Genomic DNA, 17,908 nt, shown 5'->3' with positions numbered 1-17,908 from the left:
ATTCCTGAATCGGAAGTGACGAACGCCAAAGGAAAACACGAGACATACCTCTATATAACTGGCTGAAGTGCCGACTGATAACAGATACATGGGCGAATTTCTGCTCACTAATAATTTCTTCGAAGACTAAAAGTTGTTGTGTGAGACTGTGAGAGGATATCTAACAATTTATAAAAAGAATTGACTGCCAGTAGATAAGAGAACACGAAAGAAAAACAGAAAAAAAGTCCGTGCATTACCATGTTTTTATAAGGTAGGGGAAAGCGGGGTTAGTCCGACCCCATTCATATCTCGAGCCCACTCGGCCAAACCTCTGAAGATTCCAGTACCCTACATCTAGCCTCGGCTGTGTGACGAAGTCCGCCATTGGGACTACTTTCAAGTTTCTGATTACCAACGCCGTTGCCCATGACGACGCATTTAAAGAATGTTTTACCATACAAAGATTTCAAAGTCTGAAGCTGTTTTTCTTTCAAGTTTATCCTATTTCCTTTAGACCCGGACCAGTTTGAACTGAAAAGTCTACATACGCTTCGAACGACGCAGTTTTGAGAACTTCTTTCTAAAAGCGGCAAGTTTTCCTAATAATACCCCCGTCAGACCGGGGTAGCGTCCTTACTTCGCTGCGACGGCGATGGAAAATAGTTTTAGAGCGCATTAAGATCGCCATAAGCATAGTGGAAACGCCAGCTATCGTGCTGTAGTCACCATGGTCGCCAATGATCGCCGAGTCACCGCGTTTATTTTGAGCATGTTCAAAGCAAACGCCACGGTTCTGCGAACTGAACTGTAAAACTATGAGAATACGACTTTTTTTTCAAGTTTGTAGTTTTTGGGGACATTTTCGCGCGTTGTGTTCACGTTTGCCGGCGACCTCGTGCATTTTCTGGTCGCCGTACGGTCGCAACAACGCAGTAAGGACGTCACCCCGGTCTGACGGGGGCCGGTGCCGCATCGCAATTGTATAGGCGTAGGTACATATCACTTACTGTCATACAGCCGAGGCTTGATGTTCGCCTGTCAATAAAACTATTTAATGTATGCCGTAAATTAGCCAACTCCACTGCCTTTAATCTAGTATGGTCTGCGGCAGTGGTTCTCAACCTTTTTGTGCACATGAAAAAACAGCGACACACCCGACTTAATATATATGAAAAATATTTGATTTTTTTGCAAAATAAAAAACATGGCAAATCATAGACGGCATACAACTGTAGCCACAGACTAGTCTTAGACACATAGTATGGCTCAAACTAAACGGCACACATAGGAGGATCTCACGGCACACCTGTTTGCGGCGGCAACGTAGCTTCAAAAGTTATCGAGATATGTTGGTTTCCTTAAAAATGGTGCGAACTAGCCCCGTTCTCCCCTATAAAATGAATATAAACAAGGGAATGTACGGACTATTTCTATTTTTCTTGTGTTCTCTTATCTAATTACATTCAATTACTGTATCGAATTGTCTGCTATCCTCTTACAGTCCAATATAACAACTTTTGTTCTTCGAAGGAATTATTAGTGAGCAGAAATTCGCCCATGTATTTGTTATCAGTCGGCACTTCAGCCAGTTATATAGAGGTATGGCCCGTGTTTTCCTTTGGCGTTCGTCACTTCCGATTCAGGAATCCTGTATAACTCAGCTATCGTAGCAATGATCTTTCTGTTAAAATTATATTTGGTATTTATTTAACCAGTTCTATCACATATGTGATAATGACTGGCACCAATATTGTCCTTTAAATGACACCCGGTCTATGACTTGTAATCCCAGCATAACCGGTGTTGAGGACGTAGGGAATAGGTTGACTAGTAATGACATTACTACCCCTGACCATGACACAGAGGGCAATGATACGACAGCGGAGGTTCATGATGACTCCCTGGAGGATCCTTCTGATCCTATGGCGGACGATTCCCATAGTGAGGACGACATTCCTCTAGCGGACCTTAGATCAAGACTGCGGGATGATACAACTGCTTATCACAGTTTCTCCCGTCACCCTAAACGCTCGTCCAGTTCTTCGCTTAGTCCAGAGTTGGCTCGAAAACGCGTTCGTTTAGATGATGTGGTCGTATCATCCGACGATGATAACGACATGGATATTGAGACTGCGGATTCTCACAGGAATACTACCAGCACGGTAGCTGACATGTTCGCACTTTTCATACGTGCGTTATGCGAACTCTTTAGTAAGAGGCTATTGTAGGACTACGTCGCGTTTGCGCTACTTATAAGTTATTTGTACATTGGTATGAATGTCGGTCATCTTTAATTTTATCGCTTTCCAGTGCGCAAAATATGGTAAACGTTTTGGATGTTATAAATTTTAAAGTACATACATGTACACCCAAATAAACGCAAAAATGCAAAAAAAAAGTATTTTTTTGCAATTATAAATTGACTGGACTACTAAGCTTAGGGTAAACTTTATTTATCAAGACAACCTACAGTTAAATGTTGAAAGATTATAAACATACAGCATGCCAATTATGTAGTTTTAAATGTTGCTTTAATTGTTACAGCATTCGGGAGTTTACCACTCATGGTCGAAAATAATCCCCACACGTATTGGCCATTTTGATCTGGTTGTATGAAATCTTTTTGAACTAGAGGAACCTCTCCATTCAGTAGTTGGAGAGTAACGGGAGATCTAAAATCATCTTTCATCTTTTTATGGTGGATGTCTGGAAAACTACGAGAGTCATACCTTAATGTAATACACAGCGGAGTGTCCTGAACGATAAAATATGGACTTGAAATAATATTTCCACTGACAGGACGACTTAAACTACAAGTATGTTGTATTGATTGTCTTTTAGCAGAAGCGGATTCAATGGTGGGCGCCCCCCCCCCCTAATTTTCGACAGTGCCCTTTTTTACTGCTGAAAGTGCCTTTTCTCAGACTCAAATATGTCCGTTCCCAACCCGTTGTAGGGATCCCAAATGACTCAAATCATCGACTCAAACACACCAGTCTGGGAAATAGCTCTTGGAATGGCTACAGATGCAAGGAAATGACGGATAATTTTCTTGGCCCCCCCCCCCCCTCAGCGGCGTGCCCCGTCTCCGCGGTCAATGCCGTCATTTTGCAGCGCCCCCCCTTTTCAAAATTACAAAATCCGCCCCTGTTTAGTATATTCCATACTCTTTGATTAGACCTATCAAACCCAGATCTAATAACCGTAAATTTCTGTTCCAAACCAATACATTACAGCGTAACAAAGTCATTCGGGTTTAAACAGAACTCCACATATGTTTACATTACGTTACGTCATTATGCTTCACTAACCTGTGCATAGCATAATATTGCAGAAAAAAAATTAATTGTGTGACAAACGAGACTATCAAAAACACGTACGATGTAAATAATGAGTAATGACCAATATAAACAAACACGTGGAGACGAAAAAAATTTTCACCGTTTTTAATACATTAGATATTGAGATTGTTTGGGTCATTGCTTCAGCAATATATTCTATCTGTCCTATTGTCTTTCGCAACTCATGGTTATCAGCATCACTAAACTTCAAACGTGGTAACTTAAAATCTGGATTATTAAATGGTTTATTTTCTATAACCGATAATCTGTTTCTAAGATCAGGGAACCCATCTAATAAATTAACAGAATCGCCGGTTGTCAGATCGTCAGATAATTCGGCATTACCTGTTTTTAATTCATCAATTAAGGTGACGAGTTCTTCGTGCATCCGGTCGAGCTTATATTCATCAAACTGGGATTTCTTGATGTCATGTTTGATTATTTCACCTTGAGATTTTACTGTTTCACAAATAGTCGTAACTTGCTGATCCACCAACTTACAGGCTGTTGTGATTGATTCGTGGAGTTTACACGATGATGTTTTTATCCTTTCTCGGCAACCACATAGTCGTTGTATCTGTCGGTCTATGTCATTCTTTAGTTGTTCGAGACTTGCTTTAGCCGCTTTAATAACTTGATCAGTGGCATCATTGTTTATTATTGTGTGGTGTTCGTGTTCTTTCTTTGAACATTTTGAACAAATTACTTTGGAACAGTCTGAACAATAAACTGCAAACTTCTTCTGGTGATGGTGACAAATGACATGGCGCAAAGGTTTGACGTCATTCGTGTCGTCTTCGTCAAGTGATATGACGTAATGATTCAAGCCGCTTACAAACAAATCATGAGTAGTTTTACACGAATCACACAGGAATTTGTCACAATCTGTACAGCGGAATTGTGATTGGATATCCTTATCACAAATATTACATGGTGGGTTGCTTTCAGGTTGATGGACGCTTTGTCTTTCTTCAATGTAAACATTAGAAGCCAAGTCCTTCACCCCACCAGTGGGGATTGGAATAGTACGTCTACACAACGGACACATAAATTCGCCATTTTCTTCAAATTTACTGACATAATCACTTAGACAACTCTCGCAAAATGAATGAAAACAGTCCAAGATTTTAGGTTTCTTGAAGTCGTTTAAACAAATACTACAGTTCAGACGATCATTTTTCGCTGCCATATTGCTTTCACCGTCTGCGCGTCTTTAACAAAGATATTATTATGTCACCATACTCCCAGTGATATATGTGTCACGTGATTTCAATGTATATGTTATTTATTGACTGCGGCTCTATTCAGTATATACATGTATAGTGACCTTGTAGATATGTGTCACGTGATTTCAATATATAGAATATGTATGTTAGTTTGTGGCTCTATTCAATGTATACAGTAAATACGTTACGAATTGAGAATCTGTCCTACAACCTTTTCTAAATGTTATATATATATATATATATATATGGAATGTGCTAGGTAGGTCTTAGTTGAGACCTTTCGTGTTAGGTTTAGGGTTACATGACAGTTGGACAAAATAATACGTTATATAGTTGACAAGATAGCATGTCAGCTTGACACGATAGCAAGTTATGTAGATACGGCGTATAGACAAGATAGCAAGTAACGTAGAACAGCATACAGACAAGATAGCGTGTTAGTTTGACAAAACAACACATCGACATGTAACACAGTAGCTGCTGTACAAGATAGCATGACAGTTTAAGATAATAACACGTCAAGTTAACATGGTATTTAGACAAGATAGCATTTTAGTTTAAAGAAGTCTCTAACTCAATATCATCCAAAATCTTCAACATTGAAAACACAAATTATTTGCCAATTTAAATCAACATTGATGCTGTGATCTTACCGGAAAAAGATGGGCTTCTGATATCCAATATTTAAGACAAAATAAACATTTTACCATAATGCGTTTCAGCCCCAGTTCTAGCAAGAGACTCGAGGAACGAGGCTAAACATATTGCACCAAACCAAACAGCGTATGTAGACTGGAATAACCAGGCGCTAGAAATTTGCATTCGATTAGAGTAAAAACGGAAACCATTTATATACATTCATATTACAGTATTATATGAGTTGCGACCCACTTGTGCCAATTTCTAGGTCCCAAATGTTAGCGATTTAGCTCCTTTAACATAATATAATGACTGATTGAGAAGGTATCATGTTTGTTTTCTTTGGGTGCAGGTAGGGGATGAAGTATCGTTCATAGTGTGTAATATAGTAAAATTGTTTAATGTGTTTTGTGTTGGGGTTTTATCTGGGATTATATAATATACTTTATTGTTATATATGAATATTTAATTTACACTGCATCTTTGGTTATAACAAACTTTAATTGATAATTCGAAAGGAAGGTATCATGACAATTTGAGAAGATACGATACGATTTTAACAAGATAAGACGCTCAGTTAACGCACGTCTTAACGAAACATCTAAACATAAAACAGTTACGGCGTTCCATATTATAGATCGTGAGTAAGATATCATCGTAATTTGAGAGGATACAATACCATTAAACATATGTCTTTCGTTAGCCCAGAAATGTTATATAAACTATTAATTAGACATTTATTAACAAAACAAGACCATAATCAACTCTCGATGGCATTGAATACTCGAGATTTAACTAGATTAGAACGGTCCCCCTTTTAATTTAAAGATAGGAAAGGGAGACTCAGAATGAAATCTTCAATATTTTCATATAACATTATCTTTTTTTGAGTTATTATGGCAAGAATAGTCAGCTCTTTATTTAAATCTTACATAATGTATCTTTAACGTAACAAGACAAGACATTCAGTTAATAAGACATCACAAAACATCGCAACATAAGACATCTACCGTGTTCCATATAAACCACAGTATCATACTGTTTTGTGTAATATTACTAAGAAAAAAAAGAAACGTCAGGTTGGTGTGTTACTCTGAATAGACGCATTGCATAAAACCTGCCAAATGTTTTTGTTGTATATTTGTGACACATCTCCAACTTTACCTGAGCAATAAGTTTCCTTCCCAAACACAGAACTGAACCCAGGAAGACGCAATGCAGATGGTTATGTGTTCTCCCTGATTTTCATGTAACTCATGCTGCACATGCTGTTCACCGGTACCAGCCCTATAAACTGCACCCACCCCCATACCTGGTTGAATCATTCACACAACGTCAGCAGCATGCCACGACTCACGGCAACTCAGAGGAACCAGGCGCTTGGAAGACTCGGCGCTGTCCACACTGCCCAAGCCGTTGCCAATGACTTCCAGGTCAATGTCCGGACCATCTACAGGCTTCAGCAACGTTTTTGGGCCACCAACACCACGGATGATCGCCCCGAACTGGTAGACCATGGGTTACGACAAGGCAACAAGACCGCCATGTTGCGCAACAGCATGTACAGAATCCCTTCAAACAGGCATCTGAGACAGCACGTCAGACAGTGGGAACACACGGAAGGCCCATCAGTACCGATACAGTGTGCCGACGTCTCACCAGAGAGAACATCCATTGTAGTAGACAGATCCTCACCCCTCGCCATCGACTTGAACGTCTATAGTTTGCCCAACAACACCAGAACTGCGACACAGGCAATGGAGAACGGTTCTGTTCATCGATGCGAGTGGGTATTGCGTATCAACTGCAGATGGCAGGACCAGAACATGACGTCGACGTGGTCAGCGTGTCATGGAACGAGACTCATGGGGAGATCCAAGTCCAAGCATAATGGCTTGGGGTGGAATCGGCCTGAACCAGAGAGTGGGTCATGTGGTGTTCCAAAATCTTGGTCCAGGGAGAGGAGGCGGCATCACAGCAGTGCGCTACATCGATAAAGCTCTTAGACCCAACGCCATATCCCATTTCGCACGTCATCGAAACAACGTTTTCCAGCATGACAACGCCCGTGCCCACACCGCCAGAGTTACTCGGGACTTTCTACAGCAGAACGGTGTTAACGTTATGCACTGGCCAGCCCTTAGTCCGGACTTAAACCCGATTGAACATCTTTGGTATAAAATTCAGAGGAGACTTAATAACGTCGTACCGAGACCAGTCACAGCCGATGGATTGCGCCAGGCTTTTTCTGAGAGTGTGGTTCCAGGTGCCAATGGCGTTCATCAATCGCCTGGCCCACTCCATGCATGTACAGACGCTGCGCTGCTGTTATTTGACACCCGCGATGGACACACCAGATACTGATGTATAGACTGTGTACGGACTCTAAACCTTCTCGTAATGTCTTGGAATTGTGATGAATTATTCAGTAATGTGTCAACATACTGTTCACAAAAAAGTGCTTTGATCCATTTAGTAAGGCGTTTTCTAGAATGATTTGATTAAAGTGCCTCTCTGATTTTGAAATCGTACTGACGGGTTTTTCTTTTGCTGTTTAGTTTATAATAATATACAACTGGCGGTAGTTTTTACTTTGATGTCCATAGCAGTTATATCTCATAACAACCTGTCATGACATCATCATAGGTTGATATATTCGTTCATATCAACCGCTGATGACGTAGATGATCGAAATAATACAAAAAAACACAGAAATTAATTTTTATTCTTTTGACAATTAAAATTTGTTATGGTACAGTTTCTAACATTCAGGACCGAAATAGAGGGGTACTTATCGACATACATGTATTTAGATTGGTTATCCATGTCTAAGACATCTTTCAGAATTTTCTTTTCGTCCACATTGCGATTATTTCTCCACACACTACAAGACTTGAAAGTATTTATCGCCCAAGAGTTCCTTTGTAAAGTATTTTTGGGTACAGTCCACTTAAAACAGTCGGTCAAATCCTTCTCTGAACATACCGAAAACCTTCAATCATGGTTCACTGTCAGAATTCTTGGAAAAGAATGCCTTTTGGTCCAAAATTTCTGCAGGCTTTGGATAGATCCTCGTCGATATTTGCATTCACATCTATTCCATCGTCAATATGTTGGCTAAAAAGGATTGATTATTCGTCTGACTTCGTATTACTATCCATTTTGTTTTTGCTTTCAATTCAATAGTCCAAAATGGCGATGTATAAACAAAAACATGCACGTAATTGCACGTGATTACTTCGGTAATTTTCGCTATTTGGCGGAAACTATCGAGCAATTATCCAATCGTTGTTGCCTTTTAATGGAAGAGTCCATTAAATTTAAGGGTGAAATGGCGTTGTATATGTCGGATATATAGGGTCGGACAAAAGTAAACCTCCCAACTTAACTTTTGTTTGGATATATACAGGCCATGTTTTACTACACGGCGAAGTATATAGTCTGTAAAAGTCTTAAGGGGGCTATAGGGCTATTAAATAGACTACCCCACGGAATCATGTCGGCATATTATAGCAAATTTACACTTTGACATTTGTTTGTTCATTGGAATTTTGCGAACCTACCTCACACACCCTCCCCTACCCCCTCTATCACTTACATTAAATATTGGCTCTACTACAGATAAGGTGAAGTGACACAACACCCGAATTGCCTATATTTTGGTATCCAGATCTGCTTTAGCTGACACTTAAGGGCAAGGTAAAGTGACACCATATTGTCACAACACCTGAAATGGGGGGGGGGGGGGTCCCAAAAAGGGATTTACACCAGCTTTAATGCAAATATGTTGGTATCTACATGTGCCTGAGATGATACAGAACAATAAAAAATGGATGGAAATCCAAAATAATGAATTTGAAATAAAATATTTACAAAATAATGAAGCAAATTCCTATGTCAGGACTGCACAGCTACAAGCTTTATAAAAAAGAACACAGGAAAATTAAACTGGCTAAAAGTTGCTCAGATAATCAAACTCCAACCATCAAGACTTGAAATCTGAAAAAAAAATATCAAAAATTAGTTATAGGACCTCAAAGTTTTCAAATATTTTGTAAACAAAAGGCCATTTTGTTTCATGCACTACTTTCACTGCAGATGTATGGCGTACCACTAGTGGCACAGTGGACAGCAATATTGCCCCTATGATATGAGGTACACATTGTACAAATAGCCTTCATATTCCGGATATGCCATCTAATTACAATAATAGTAGCCTTTTTGCAGGGATTTTTCATGACTTGAATACAGGGCTATATTACAATGTATGTATGTCTGCTAAGGCTTATTACATGTATATAGTTATACCATAATGATGAATGTATTATTTGTGTGAGGCACAGAGAGAGAGGTTTAATGTCTTCTGGACATAAACTAGGTCATTTCGAGACTAACACATGGTTCTAATTTATTTCAATAATACGCTAGTGTGTAGGGGTCTTTAGCAGTGGTACCTGGAGAAAACCCACGAGGCTGGACATGCGACCCTACTGCCTGTCACATACAAGTGGACAACTGAAACTACGCCACTGGACTTAGACAGACCTTGTGATCAAATGTGCACTCGTTAACCTTTCGGCCACCCAATTTACTTAAAAAGCATTCAGCTAATGTATGTACATCAAATGGAATAATCCACATTATTTACAATTTGTTATACCCACCTGTTATTATATTCAAGTCAACAAATCCTAAATCACATTTCAGTTCCTGGCCTATATTTCTGAAAAATAAATAATGTAAAGGTGTATTTTTCAATTCATTTTCTAAATCCAGCACATACACAAATTCGCAATATACATGTACATGTGTAAAACATTCAGCATTATTTACAAACTTTCCAATGGGAAGTGATATCAGATGTTCTAGTTAATTAGATGCTGACATACATGAATCACATCCATTCACAGATGTACAATGTTTCTGTCTTCTAGAAGGCCTACATAGATTTGTAAACTTGCCAACATAGGGTTTGTGTAATATTAATAGTGATATTTTGGGCATACCCTGCCCATGCACAACACTCGTCACTTTGCAAAAGTGTATCTTAACTGTCTAGATAGGAACTGTTTTTGATTGGCATGTATGTAATGGTTGCTTTTGGTATGCTAGATTTAAAAAAAGACAGCTACCATTGTAGATACATTAACCATCAGTTTGGAGGATTTTAAATCCACATAGTATGTATTCACATATTTTATTTGACTCGGAATGTTTAATGTTTTTGAGGTTTATTTTCATATAAATTGACAATACGTACCATTTTAAAGTTTTTTTTAAATCATAAATGCCACATAATTTTTAATGCTGCTTTAAATTCCATAGAAAATATTAGTTTTACTTGTTTATCTGTCAAATTACACAAGTCTCTAACTCAATATCATCCAAAGTCTTCCACCTTGAAAATACAAATTATTTGTCAGTTTACATCAACATTGATGTTGTGATCTTACCGGGAAAAGATGGGCATCTGATATCCGATATTTAAGACAAAATAATCATTTTACAATTGGTACACGTATCGTGTACCATAATACCTTTTAGGACCTTTTGTAATAAGGCTAGACATATTCCACAAGTCATGGTAAGTGGTGATCCATATTCTTATCTGGAGAGTGTGCACAATAAATACTATCGGCGTAGACTGGAATAACCAGACACTAGAGATTGTCATTCAATTGAGACTTCTGACATATTTCGCCGAACATAATTGATTTGAAATTTGAGTAAAAACAGAAACGATTGAATGTAAATCAGTTACATTATTATATGCGTTGCTACCCATTTGTGCAATTTCTAGGTCTCAAATATTAGCGATTTACCTCCTTTAACTTTAAAGCAACACGGCCACCATAATGTGCATAGATTATCTTGTCCAATTCTGTAAAATAAGAATAAAAATTACAAGGTATATCAATGAAAAGTTTATATGAAACAAATCCTAAATAAACGACACATAATTATAATAGTATAATTATTATATAATAATTTTAAAAATGAAAAACCCAACAAACCATGTCTTAAATAAAGTAAGACAAAAAATAATTTAATAAAGGCGTAGGCTAAAACTTGATAATTTTAACTTATATATAAAACCACAAAATTTATCACTAGAAGAAATTGAAAATATCCAACAATTAATTTTCAAGTTAATAATAATGCATTTTGGCAAAGTTTTAATTTCAAAAAGCCCAAATGATTAGGGAAATAAATTGAAGACTGTCGTCTTTGGCATGTGCTACCTGTGGCGTTCCGTAGTCCCAAACAAAATACAGGATAAGCAATTAAAAACTATTTTTTTTCCAAATTGATATCACCACAACATAAGTTGCAATGCAAGAATGCAGTGTGTACTTACCAACATGAAAATAAAATTTATTCAACGAATTTGAGATCACTTGACGACGAAACCACATGTACCAACTTTTTTGACAGTTCGTCCCATCTTTCTAAAAAAAAACATATCGGCTATCCGATCACAAATGACATCGATGCTACATAATGCCACAGTACCTTTCAAATTTTCTCCTTACAAAACATTTCTCTCAAAATATTCACGAAATAAAGTTTTTGCCAAATTTCTTAATTGTTGACGTTTGGAGGCCGAATGACACCTTCTAGAAGTTCTGCCGCGAATGGCAATAGTCCGGCAAAGCCAATTTAAATTCCATAAGTTACACTTCACCAACAAATTGTAATACAAGCAACATATTCTTGCTGATATGTGACAAATAGTATGCCACATAATATGCCACTTATTACAGCAAATTATAAACTTGAGACAAAAAATCATTGAACGCGGAGTAATGCCTGTAAAGGTAAGGTCGTTTGAGCTGTGTTCGGAACTACAAATTGTATATAATGGGTGATCAGAAAGAAACTGCAACGGTTAAGGTTTTTAAAAATATATAGGTATGTAAATAATTGATTTCCCTCGATTTGTATTCCGTCAGTAGGTTCGATCAACCTGGGGATTTTTCGTGCTTCAGTGATATGTCAACAGAGGGGAACCAAGCTGATTGGGACCATGGCTGATTGGGCCAAAAGTCAAAGCTGATTGGGACCACATTCCAGGCTGATTGGGACCACATTCCAGGCTGTAAACATTAGAAGCCAAGCCCTTCACTCCACCAGTGGGAATTGGAATAGTACGTCTACACAACGGACACATAAATTCGCCATTTTCTTCATATTTACTGACATAATCACTAAGACAGCTCTCGCAAAATGAATGAAAACAGTCCAAGATTTTAGGCTTCTTGAAGTCGTTTAAACAAATACTGCAATTCAGACGATCATTTTTCTCTGCCATATTGCTTTCACCGTCTGCCTGTCTTTAAGGGCAAGGTAAAGTGACACCATTTTGTTACAACACCTGAAATGGGAGGTTCTCAAAAAGGGATTTACACCAGCTTTAATGCAAATATGTTGGTATCTACATGTGCCTGAGATGATGCAGAACAATAAAAAATGGATGGAAATCCAAAATAATGACTTTGAAATAAAATATTTACCAAATAATGAAGCAAATTCCTAAGTCAGGACTGCGCAGCTACAATCTTTATAAAAAAGAACACAGGAAAATTAAACTGGCTAAAAGTTGCTCAGATAATCAAACTCCAACCATCAAGACTTGAAATCTGAAAAAAAAATATCAAAAATTAGTTATAGGACCTCAAAGTTTTCAAATATTTTGTAAACAAAAGGCCATTTTGTTTCATGCACTACTTTCACTGCAGATGTATGGCGTACCACTAGTGGCACAGTGGACAGCAATATTGCCCCTATGATATGAGGTACACATTGTACAAATAGCCTTCATATTCCGGATATGACATCTAATTACAATAATAGCAGCCTTTTTGCAGGGACTTTTCATGTATGTCTGCTAAGGCTTATTACATGTATATAGTTATACCATAATGATGAATGTATTATTTGTGTGAAAGGGAGAGACACAGAGAGAGATGTTTAATGTCTTCTGGACACAAACTAGGTCATTTCGGGACTAACACATGGTTCAAATTTATTTCAATAATACGCTAGTGTGTAGGGGTCTTTAGCAGTGGAAAGACCGGGAGAAAACCCATGAGGCTTGACAGGCGACCCTACTGCCTGTCACATACAAGTGGACAACTGAAACTACGCCACTGGACTCAATGACAGACCTTGTGATCAAATGTGCGCGCGTTAAATGTGCACAATTTGTTATACCCACCTGTTATTATATTAAAGTCAACAAATCCTAAATCACATATCAGTTCCTGGCCTATATTTCTGAAAAATAAATAATGTAAAGGTGTATTTTTCAATTCATTTTCCAAATCCAACACATAAACAAATTCTCAATATACATTTACATGTGTAAAACATTCAGCATTATTTGCAAACTTTCCAATGGGAAGTGATATCAGATGTTCTAGTTATTAGATGCTGACATACATGAATCACATCCATTCACAGATGTACAATGTTTCTGTCTTCTAGAAGGCCTACATACATTTGTAAACTTGCCAACAGGGTTTGTGTAATATTAATAGTGATATTTTGGGCATACCCTGCCCATGCACAACACTTGTCACTTTGCAAAAGTGTAACTTAACTGTCTAGATAGGAAATGTTTTTGATTGGCATGTATTTAATGGTTGCTTTTGGTATGCTAGATTTAAAAAAAGACACCTACCATTGTAGATACATTAACCATATTCACATATTTTATTTGACTCGGAATGTTTAATGTTTTTGAGTTTTTTTTTCATATAAATTGACAATACGTACCATTTTAAAGGGTTTTTTTTATCATAAATGCCACATAATTTTTAATGCTGCTTTAAATTCCATAGAAATCATAGTTTTCCTTGTTTATCTGTCAAATTACACAAGTCTCTAACTCAATATCATCCAAAGTCTTCCACCTTGAAAATACAAATTATTTGTCAGTTTAAATCAACATTGATGTTGTGATCTTACCGGGGAAAAGATGGGCTTCTGATATCCGATATTTAAGACAAAATAATCATTTTACCATTGGTACACGTATCGTGTACCATAATGCGTTTCAGGACCTTTTGTAATGAGGTACTCGAAGAACGAGGCTAGACATATTCCACAAGTCATGTTAAGCGGTGATGCCATATTCTTATCTGGAGAGTATGCACAATAAATACTATTATTGTAGACTGGAATAACCAGACGCTAGAGATTGTCATTCAATTGAGACTTCTGACATATTTCGCCGAACATAATTGAATTGAAATTTGAGTAAAAACGGAAACGATTGAATGTAAATCAGTTACATTATTATATGCGATGCTACCCATTTGTGCAATTTCTAGGTCTCAAATATTAGCGATTTACCTCCTTTAACTTTAAAGCAACACGGCCACCATAATGTGCATAAATTATCTTGTCCAATTTTGTAAAATAAGAATAAAAATTACAAGGTATATCAATGAAAAGTTTATATGAAACAAATCCTAAATAAACGACACATAATTATAATAGTATAATTATTATATAATAATTTTAAAAATGAAAAATCCAACAAACCATGTCTTAAATAAAGTAAGACAAAAAATAATTTAATAATATAGGCCTAGGCTAAAACTTGATAATTTTAACTTATATATAAAACCACAAAATTTATCACTAGAAGAATTGAAAATATCCAACAATTAATTTTCAAGTTGATAATAATGCATTTTGGCAAAGTTTTAATTTCAAAAAGCCCAAATGTCATTAGGAAAATAAATTGAAGACTGTCGTCTTTGGCACGTGCTACCTGTGGCGTTCCGTAGTCCCAAACAAAATACAGGATAAGCAATTAAAACTATTTTTTTTCCAAATGGATACCACCACAACATAAGTTGCAATGCAAGAATGCAGTGTGTACTTACCAACATGAAAATAAAATTTATTCAACGAATTTGAGATCACTTGACGACGAAACCACATGTACCAACTTTTTTGACAGTTCGTCCCATCTTTCTAAAAAAAAATCACCTCTCCCGAGATCGGCTATCAGATCACAAATGACATCGATGCTACATAATGCCACAGTACCTTTCAAGATCAGTTTAAAGGGTCAGTGGTAGTAAAAAAATGGTCTGTGAGTAATGTTTTTTATGTTAGACTTTTGTATCCAAGGGCCACTGTTCTGGGTTTTGAAATATTTTTTTCATCTTTTCAGGTGTTGTGACAAAATGGTGTCACTTTACCTTGCCCTTAATAATATGAAATGGACAATATTAATGGTTTCTCAAACGTTTCCGGTATCACCAGAACGGAACGCCCAAAACCGCTCATGTTCCACAAAAGTATCTCATGATTTGTACGGGATATAATTTCCTATATAAAGGCGGCAAACAGCATGATCCACTCACGTGCTCTCAAAATGGAGAAAAACCGAATGCAGAGCCGTGATTAAATTTACACCAAAGCAATTTCGTGATGACATTAGTGGACAAGCCAAGGTCCTTCATATAGTGCAATGTTACAAATCACGACGTTACTCAAACATCCAACATCAGTCAAACGAATAATCCATGAAAATTTGCACATGAATAGGCATTTTTCTGAAGCAACAACTGTAAGGTTAATAATATCTAGATGTACGGAGTCAAAGCGGGACCAAGCCGTCTACTGAAGATGGTGATTAAGGTGCCCAGAGTGTTGTCTGAAGAACAAAAACGTCTCAGTGTCAGCAGTTTTCTGGAATACCGAGAGCGTAATCATGATAGATTATCTAAAGAAGGGTTCCGCCATAAATGGTGCAGAATACACAGATAGATTGCTAAGGTTATGGGATCAAATCAAAGAATACCTCCGAGGTAGGCTTCCTCCAGGTCTCTTGCTGTTCCTGGACGACGATGCCCCAGTTCCCAACGCCCAAGTAGGAGTTAGTACTGCACTGGAATGTGACTTCAAGATCCTCACCCCGATCTAGCTTCCTTTCACTGATTTCTCCCGCTTCCCACAACTCAAATCTGTCATCTGAGGCCTACTGTTCTGCTCCGATTTGGGTAATGAATACGGACATACGTCATACAGTGTTCTGTGAGAGGAATTTTCCCCGGAAAGCGACGCTATGGCCTATTCTTATATCAAATTCCAACTGTCAACTGGGATCCACTTTCCTGGTCAACACCGGGTTAGATCCCCCAGTTAACAAGCCAACGCCTTACTCACTGAGCCACCGCGAAGCACTATGTTTTCGGGCAATATAGAATGAATAAAGGTATAATGCTAATGTACAATGAAATAACGCAAAAGGCTTGGATACTAAAGATAGAACATACCGAATCTAATAATCTTTATTTTCGTAAATAAAAACATAAATAAATAATTACATCTATAATTATACACTGGGTGTGTCAACTGTTGAATACTTCTTACGTTTTTTGTTCAGCGCTACAAGGAAATTTATAATAGTATAGTGATATTAATTATTGTACTCGAATACTTTCATAATAAGGACAGTGAAGGGACATACAATAGATAATTAAAACCCTGATGGTCCAACTTAGTTTTAATATGATGGCATTAATTGTACGTTCATAATAAGGACAGTCATGTGAGAAGTAAAACCCCCGATTCTTGCTACTCCACTTAGTTTAGATACGATAATGGTATTAGTTGTACTCTAATACTTTCATAATAAGAACAGTCAAGGGTATACAATGGTGGTATTAGTTGTACTCTAATACTGTCATAATGCCAGTCAAGGGAGAAGTAAAACCCTGATTCAACAGATCTTACAATAAAAGATGGACATAATCTTGCTACTATAATTAAATGTAGTTTGTTACACTCTTGATTTACTACATGGTGATTCAAACATCTAAATATACACAATGTAATACTTTATATTCTCACATTAATATTCAAATGACTTTATTCTGAGAGAATTTATCAGTGTTTGAAGATATAGCGTAGATTGATCATTATCGTACTAGTCTAGATTACCCATTTTCAAATTAAATTATTGAATGTCGATTTTGTTATAATCCATTTAAAATCACGACCATCCGATAGTCTAGGGAGTTGATTATAAGATTGTCATGTGAATAAATGACTCATTAACATTTCAAGCCAAAACAAAGACTTGTTATAAAAGTATATTTAACTCGTACATAATACGTCTTTAAATAAATTATAGAAATAACTTATAAACATTTTGTTACATCCAAATATTTTGCTCTAACATAATGCATCTTAAAATAGACGATAGAAATAACTTATAAACATTTTGTTAGATCCAAATATAAACAAAGCCGTATTGGTTTAATCAGGTTTTGACCTTGTATGTCCAACAATTAATGTTCGTTTCATATTGATCATGATGTACATATTATAATAAGTTATTTTTCATCTAGGTAAAATAACACCAATACTGAATACCGTATTTCTTATAACATGTGCCCCTGTCAATAATTTACAGCTGATCATCTGATATTTCTAGTCATGTAAGAAGAAGAATGTTTTGTATTTTGAAACATGCCATTCATGTTTGTGATACATAACAATGTCCCTTTGTTTCGAAGATTCCAAACGTGTGTCAAATTTAGCTAAAATTACAATCGTACAACACAAAATATGACATAATGGCAATTGTATAATGGAATAAACAGGTGATAATTCTATGGAATAACCAGTGATTATATTCCATTGTGAGAAATTGTCTACAGGGTTTTAAATGTTGCTTTAATTGTTACGGTATCG

At 36.9% G+C, this 17,908-nt stretch overlaps 1 protein-coding gene and 1 long non-coding RNA gene across 2 annotated transcripts; both read right to left on the bottom strand.

The window, feature by feature from the left end:
- Positions 1 to 3,129: 3,129 nt before the first annotated feature.
- On the bottom strand, positions 3,130 to 4,562 carry LOC126815088 (E3 ubiquitin-protein ligase TRIM56-like). The gene has a single exon (XM_056099605.1). The coding sequence runs from the start codon at positions 4,510 to 4,512 to the stop codon at positions 3,349 to 3,351; it is 1,164 nt and encodes a 387-aa protein (XP_055955580.1). The 5' UTR covers positions 4,513 to 4,562; the 3' UTR covers positions 3,130 to 3,348.
- A 7,470-nt stretch (positions 4,563 to 12,032) lies between these two features.
- LOC126816125 (uncharacterized) lies at positions 12,033 to 14,107 on the bottom strand. Its single transcript, XR_008787687.1, has 3 exons — positions 13,967 to 14,107; positions 13,407 to 13,465; positions 12,033 to 12,828 (listed from the first exon to the last, which is right to left on the bottom strand). It is a non-coding gene; the product is annotated as an uncharacterized LOC126816125 (long non-coding RNA).
- Positions 14,108 to 17,908: the final 3,801 nt, after the last annotated feature.

Source organism: Patella vulgata, chromosome 3 (genome assembly GCF_932274485.2).
Source record: "Patella vulgata chromosome 3, xgPatVulg1.2, whole genome shotgun sequence".
In the NCBI taxonomy this organism is placed as follows: Eukaryota; Metazoa; Mollusca; class Gastropoda; family Patellidae; genus Patella; species Patella vulgata.
Note: the sequence above shows the minus strand (reverse complement) of the source record. Positions and strands in the feature narration are given on the sequence as shown.